This window comes from Lolium rigidum, chromosome 4 (assembly GCF_022539505.1).
Source record: "Lolium rigidum isolate FL_2022 chromosome 4, APGP_CSIRO_Lrig_0.1, whole genome shotgun sequence".
Taxonomy (NCBI): Eukaryota; Viridiplantae; Streptophyta; class Magnoliopsida; order Poales; family Poaceae; genus Lolium; species Lolium rigidum.
The window spans coordinates 104,345,401-104,352,653 of record NC_061511.1 but is presented as its reverse complement, the minus strand read 5'-3'; the positions used below and the strand labels follow the sequence as shown (position 1 = coordinate 104,352,653).

The following is a 7,253-nucleotide window of genomic DNA, read 5'->3' as shown; positions in this document are numbered from 1 at the left end:
ATAGATGGGCCGGCCCGTAAAATAAGTTCAGGGGCCCGAACAAATCTCCGAACGGCCCCTATTAAAAGAGTTCGCGGAGAGGAGTTCGGGTCGCAAACCCTACTCCCCTCCGCCGTTTCTCTCCCTCCGCCGCCGCCAAGCACCATCTCCGGCGAGCAATCCAGCGAGCCCCAGGCAGGAATCCACCGGCCGACCGTGGGCGATGGCATCCCGTGGCGGCTCCGGAGTCAGTGCCGCCGGATTGGGCGGCGGTGACTCGCCGCCGCGTCCACCCGTCTTCCGCACCGACGCGGAGCGGCGCGAGTGGAACCGGTCGGAGGGCGCGCGCAAGCGCAGCGCCTGCCGGTGGACGAACTGGGGGCTCACGCCCCCAGGGAAGCTCGCCAGGTACGGCAACGCCGGCGAGGGCTCCTCGTCCGGGCAGTCAAGCCGCGCACCGCGCCTCCCCGTCGCGGACAGCAGCGACGATGCCTACCTCGTCCCCGCGCGGTCGCCCACCTTCTCCGTCGGGGATTATGTCCACGACAGCGACGAGGAGGACGCCGTCCTCGCGCAGACCAAGGCCATCAGCGCGGCGGAGGCTCGCCAGCGTTTCCGCCGGGAGGAGGCGGAAGCCGTCCGCTTCGTCCGTGAATACAAGGCGGCCCGGCGGGAGGCCCGCGTCCGCCGCGTCAAGCTCGAAATAGTCGAGCTTGACGCCGACGACGCGTGAAGATCATCGACGACAGCGTCTGCGCCCTCTGCCGCCGAAACGCTGCGCCACCACCGGCATCGCCGCGCTCGTAGGTCATTATATTGACCGCATTTTGCTTAGCTAACTAGCGCCCGCCGGTGTACCAGTAATGTAGGTTTAATTTTACGAACAATGTAAGTTTTGATGCTCAATCGGAGCATCAATTTGATGTCGAACTATGATCATCGCCGAATTTACCCGCGCCATTTCAAATTCCGGTTTTCAGTTCCATTTTTACGGTTTCTATTCTGCGCCACTGCCAAATTCGAACGAACTTTCGTTTTCGGAAGACTGAAAACCACTTATGCGGTTTGCACTTTTTCGGACTCTGTTAGAGATGCTCTAAGCAAGATACCATAGCATATGCACATCATAATCGTAGCACCTCATAGTACGTATTGGAAAGCAAAAAAAAAAAAAAAACGGACACTCCCACATTCTTCTTGTCGTGGCTTCGCGGAACATGTAGTCAGCTTGTAGACGAGAGAGATATGATGAAAAACTGTTGTTTGATTCGATCCAAGGAATTGAGGACAGATCCCCGAGGCCCATGCTGGTCCGGACTTGCCTCACTTGTCTCCACTCCCCGGCTCCACCCGATTCCGAACCTTCTCCTGCACCTCCGCAGCGACCGCACCAGCCACGGGTCCCACAACATCCTCATCCGTGCTGTCCTCCACGTCAACACCTCTACACAGGCGAGGGGATCATGTCAGCTAGCGGTGGCGCCAGTCCAGCACGGCTCCGAATATCCGTCCGAGCTGTATCACGTGGGCTACGCCCACACGCGTTGTGCCCCAAAAACGAAGGTACGTGTCCCCACATGTCATTGCCTAGTGGACGCTTTTGTTTCTTTCTCGTCGTCTCCCATCGATCTCCTCCGACGCCTCCTTGTCCTTGGCTCCTTCCGTCTCGCGCCCGCCTCTTAACGGCCGCTCGGCCTCACGCCAGCGCCCCCGCTACCTCTCGCCCGCTCGCCTCCGCCTCCGCCTCCATGCAGCACCGCTCGCCGCCGCCGGCCGCGGCCTCCGCCGCAGCGGCCGCCATGGCGCCCGGCGTGGGCGGCATCGAGCCGGCGGTCACGCTCGACCAGGTGCCGCGCTGGAGCGACCCGGACCAGCGCCTCTACGCGCCCAACTCCTCGTCCGCCGCCGCCCAAGCCACGGGCGGCGGATCCGAGCCCGCAGCGTCTTCCTTCCTCTCCTTCTCCGACCCGCTCACCGGCGATGACGCGGGCGGCGCCCGCGGCGGCTCCTCGCGCTTCCCCGTCGACCACGAGACAAACTCCAGGATCTACCTCTGGCGTGGACACCCCTGGAACCTGGAGGTCGACGCAGTCGTCAACTCCACCAACGAGGTTGCCATTCTCTTCTTCTTATGTCTTGCTGCTACTTGCAGAGTGCTCTAGTCGCGGCGCTAACCTCGTGATTCTGCGAATGCTGTAGAGCTTGGACGAGGGGCACAGCAGTCCTGGGCTGCACGCCGCAGCAGGCTCGGGGCTCACGGAGGAATGCGCCACCTTGGTACGACTTTGACTTATATCAGGAGTTCAGGACCAGCCATTCTACTTTTTTTTTTTTAAATTGCCATTCTACTTTTAGCCAGGGGAACATTTGTGAAGTTTGTAAAGTCACCTTTTATTATTGGTCCATGCTTTGCAGGGCGGCTGCCGAACTGGGATGGCAAAGATGACCAATGCATATGATCTTCCTGCGAGGTAGCCTTGGCTCTTACCGCGTGCTGTTTCAGTTATGAATACATGTTTACATTTATTCAAGTAGAAAATGCATGCATCTCAAGTTGCAACATTCATGTGCACGGATCTGGATCCTGGAAACACTGTTGAAGCCTGAAATTACAACATCACTGTATTTTCTAGTCTTCACCTGTGCTTCATTAGTCTTTTATTTATATTGAAAGTTAAACAAATGATTATCATCTCCAGTGTTGTCAGGTTTCATCCATCGGATTAATAAAAATATTACAACTTATACTCGTGAAAAAGCTACCCCGCTTTACTTTTCTCCTCTACTGGATTGGACACCTACGTGGTGTCTCTATGTTACAGTTTTATACAGTGCAGTTTAATTTATACGATAAGAATAATTATTCAACTCACATAACTCAATTACTTGTAAACTACTTTGGATTTGGAACAATTCCTAGTTCTGGGAAAGATGTAATTTACAAGAAAGGCATTTACTAGTTTGTATCTGCTTTTCAAAATTTAAGTAATTGTTCTTTCATACTTGCAAAGTCATTCAGATTAATTATTCTGATTCAGTGTTGTATGCATTGTTATTTATACTAAAATATATTACATCAATTGATGGTGTAGGAAGGTCATCCATACGGTGGGACCGAAATATGCTGTCAAGTATCACACAGCTGCGGAGAATGCACTTAGTCACTGCTACCGGTCATGTTTGGAACTACTCATTGAGAATGGCCTTGAAAGGTACTTGTCAGCTTGTGGCATCTTATGGGTTAAAATTGAAATCTTTTATCCTTTTATCTGTTTAACAAGTGATGTTTGGTCTTTGCGCTGTGCTGTCTGAAATCTTCACATATCGCTACTTTTCTTCCATTTCATTTCCTTAGCATCGCAATGGGTTGCATATACACGGAAGCTAGAAACTATCCTCGTGAACTAGCTGCCCATGTAGCAATAAGTGAGTTCTCTTATTATGTTTGCTCTATCTTGTACTTGTTGTATTTATGATTTTTTATACAAGATGTTTTACACACAAAGGAAGCTTTTAGCCACGCTCCATTTAATATATTGTTTCCACTTGGAGGTGAAGCGATGAGTGGCAGAAAGTAAAAAAAAGAAAAGAACTTATTTGTAAAAGAAAATGACTGTACCATACTTGTACTCTATAAATAATTCACATGTCTAAGATTTTGTTGTGCTTTAACTCACTTTACTCTTCAGGGACTGTTAGACGTTTTCTGGAGAAACAAAAAGGCAAGATAGCGGGTGTTGTTTTTTGTACTACATCATCATCTGATACTGAGATATACAAAAGGTGCTTAAGTTGGAGCTCAAAATTATTTTATTTTTTACATTTGCTAACAAAAACATTATGCAGATTGCTCCCACTTTATTTTCCACGGGACAAGCAGGAGGAAGAAATTGCAGTATCGAAACTTCCAGCTGATGTTGGCGATGAGAATGGTGAAACTGTAATAGACGAAAGGAAAATAAGAATAAGACCTTTGCCTGCTGGTGCAACAGACAGAACAGTAGCTACAGCTTCACTTGACCTTCCACTTGATTCTGGGTTGGCATCGAAGAGGTGAATTCAAAAAGTTTAACATTTACCTTGATTTTTCCTAACCAGTATAAATTTCGCATACACTAAATGTGATATATACATTTGCTGTCGATATTAGGTAAATGCTAGATCAGTGGCTGCTGCTGGCTTCTAGCTTAGGCATTATGCATCCTTGTTGGTCTCAGTTAGGCAGCTTAAATTTTATTTATTTGGTCTTACTTTGTTGCAGATTGATTGGTCAAATCTTTATTGTCCTGTTTTTACTGAAAGACTATCTTTTGTGTAGACCATCATATGGATGAGACACTACTATCTTTTTATTTAGTCAGTTATGTGTACTTTAATTTTTACTTAATTACTACGTTATCTATTTTATTGATTACATGTTACAATTTATCTTCAAAAGGTCTTTATTTAGGTACAATATTGCTCAACTAATTTTGGCTGATTTATTCAACAGGGGTACTTTCAAGTTGGATTCATATTTGGATCCTTCATTTATGTCACTAATTAAAGACCCGGATCTGCGACGCAAGGAGCAGTGGGAAAAATCTTCTCAAGCTCAAAAGGGATTTAATTACTCTAGGTTGCTTGGATATGGTGATATAGGTTTCCCTCCATTGTCTGCTGCTGAGGAATATTCACTTCATTCACGATACCTTGCTAAAGCAAATTCTCTTAATCTTTCAGAGATTGCTGAAATGAAAATAATGTATGTAAATTTCTCTTGTTGTTATGACGTTTTATTTTGCCTCCTCTTATGGTAGTTTATCTTTGCATATGATTTATCTTTTCTTCCACTGTATTTTGTTGCCTGCAGTTCTGATGAGCCCTACAAATTGCAGTTATCTCGCTGGAGTTGATATTGAAGGGCGCCCAGTTATGGTTGTTGTTGGTGCACACTTTCTTCTTCGCTGCCTGGATCTTGAGCGATTTGTTCTACATGTAGTGAAGGTAATTATGCAGTTGAAACAAAAGCTGCCAACCAGAACTTCTCCAGCCCCAGCCCAACTATGAAGTCCTGGATTGCAATTGTCTGCAGATACTTAATGATTAGGACTAGAAAGTTTGATCAGCTTGACCATAGTGTAGGGTTTTCTATGCTCTCTGCATTTCTTAAGTCAGGCATGTCTTGTTATATATGTGCATTGGCAGCCACTAGCACAGAATATACTATTGATGCTATAAATTTTATGGTTTTTTTCGAACTACGAATGTACATGGAAGCAATTAACCCAAGTAATTTTCTTATTCGAAGTCTCTGTATAACGATTTTTATGAAACTGAGATTTGATTCTAAACAAATTAAACTAGAGACAAGTATACTGTAAGACACCAGTAATGTTTGGATGGATTTTCAGGGAATGTGCTTTTTTTAATATTGTATTTGAAAGAGTCATATCTATGCCTCCTGGGACTTATAGTTTAAGTTTTATTTTCCTGTTAGTATTCAGTTCGTATTTTATAGTTTAAGTCTTATTTTTGTGGCAACGATAAGAGAGAGACAAAACAAGACATCAAACTATAAAAGATGAGTTAAAGTTCATTCTAAAAGCAGCATCTCTTTGCAGGAGTTTGAACCTTTGATTCAGAAGCCATATACAATTGCGTATCTCCATTCTGCAGCGTCATTGCAACCGTAAGTGTTTGATAAAAGAAACAGTCTACTTGATTCCCTGAAGTTTTGGGCTGGGACAACATAACCTTGTGGTTGGGAAATCTAGATATCCCCCCCCCCCCCTTACCTGTGCAAACTGTTCAAATAAACCCCTAGGGTGACTTTGGAGAGTATATTGCATACATGGCATGCCCGTGTGGATTGGTTGCTAACATGAACTGCCACATCACCTTGGATCCACATTTCATTGATTAAATTTCTTGCTTATCTATTCTCTCCATCTCTCTTTTCTCTCTTCTCTCTCTCTCTCTCTCTCTCTCTCTCTCTCTCTCTCTCACACACACACACACACACACACACACACACACACACACACATGGTAGAACCATTGGAGTACTCATGGACACAGCCTCGGGTCCAGCATGAATTCCGTGTGGGTCCGCCCATGAATCCTGCGTGATAGAAGACGTGATGTGGCAGTCTATTTGGTAACCAATCTTCGTCAATGCAATAGCACCCTCTACCTGTTAATCTCTTCAGGGTTTTAAACCCTCATGAGTTTATTCAAGGAATTTTCTTAATCTATGTCCAGGCAACCAGATTTAGGATTCATGAAACGGATACAACAAATATTAGGCCGGAAACACCAGCGGAACCTTCATGTCAGTATCTTGCTTATGCGCTATGTATCCTATTTATCTGTTAAAAGTTTGCTCTTCTAACAGTTTTCACTGTAACAGGGAATATATATCCTTCACCCAACATTGGGGTTGAGATCAGCTATTCTGGCGATGCAAGTTTTGGTTGATGGAGAGGTATCTCTCAGTCCACACCATACTGATATTCCTTAATCACTTAATATGTTGCTTGAGGTTTAGAATCGTGTTTTTAAACTAGGTCTGGAAGAAAGTTGTATATGTCGATAGGCTTGTGCAGCTGTTCAGATACGTGCCACGTGAACAATTAACCATTCCAGATTTTGTCTTTCAGTAAGTAATTCTTGCTTCTAGCACATTTTTACGGAGCTATGAAAGACACTGTTCTTATGAAAATAATCCTGCAGGCATGATCTGGAGGTGAATGGTGATAGGGGCCTGATTGTGGATCCAAGAACAAAACATATCTACCATAGACCATCTGGCTGATTCGTGGTGTTTCCGTTGTCACAGTTCTCAATTCTTTGTATAATTACTCATTGTTGTTATTTCCCTTTTGTATCTAGTTTAGGTGTGCTATTCCTTTCATTCATTCCCCAGCGTTTCTGGGAAGGGGAACATTGACTGTATATGTTCAGTTGTACAGCCAAATAAAAGTGGTGTATCAGTTCTATAGCCTTCATCGATTCCACCTGACCAGGCGATTCCTCTTGTACCATAAAATGTTATGTCTACTGTAATGTCTTCACAGCTGGTTATCTGGGGCATATGTTTGGTTCTTGATGTTCTAGAGTCCTGATATAATGTGCGTGGGATCCTTGTGTTTGTTTGCCATTTTACACTAGAGGAGGGATCTCAAATTCCATGTTTTTTTCCAAATTGAAGTTCTGGGCTGTATGTTTTGCTTCATATGTGATGCACTGTGATTTGTTGGCCTGCTGGAGGAGGAAGTTACTGTACCGTGCCTT

The 7,253-nt window shown here is 45.3% G+C and overlaps 1 protein-coding gene across 2 annotated transcripts; it reads left to right on the top strand.

The window, feature by feature from the left end:
• Positions 1 to 1,727: 1,727 nt before the first annotated feature.
• LOC124650197 (protein GDAP2 homolog) lies at positions 1,728 to 6,965 on the top strand. Of its 2 annotated transcripts, XM_047189749.1 has the most exons (14): positions 1,728 to 2,090; positions 2,179 to 2,256; positions 2,395 to 2,450; positions 3,072 to 3,191; positions 3,335 to 3,405; positions 3,669 to 3,762; positions 3,826 to 4,032; positions 4,472 to 4,723; positions 4,857 to 4,965; positions 5,583 to 5,650; positions 6,222 to 6,291; positions 6,370 to 6,444; positions 6,527 to 6,618; positions 6,693 to 6,965. In XM_047189749.1, exons 1-14 carry the CDS (start codon positions 1,728 to 1,730, stop codon positions 6,772 to 6,774), a joined length of 1,737 nt encoding a protein of 578 aa, XP_047045705.1. In that variant the 3' UTR covers positions 6,775 to 6,965. The 2 variants fall into 2 exon arrangements, with proteins under 2 accessions (XP_047045705.1, XP_047045706.1); XM_047189750.1 differs by lacking the exons at positions 6,222 to 6,291; positions 6,693 to 6,965.
• Positions 6,966 to 7,253: the final 288 nt, after the last annotated feature.

Coding starts and splice junctions, on each gene's coding strand:
- LOC124650197 (XM_047189749.1), top strand. CDS start 1,728: ATGCAGCACCGCTCGCCGCCGCCGGCCGCGGCCTCCGCCGCAGCGGCC. Junction 3,192..3,334: donor ATTGAGAATGGCCTTGAAAG/GTACTTGTCAGC, acceptor TCATTTCCTTAG/CATCGCAATGGGTTGCATAT. Junction 3,406..3,668: donor AGCTGCCCATGTAGCAATAA/GTGAGTTCTCTT, acceptor TTTACTCTTCAG/GGACTGTTAGACGTTTTCTG.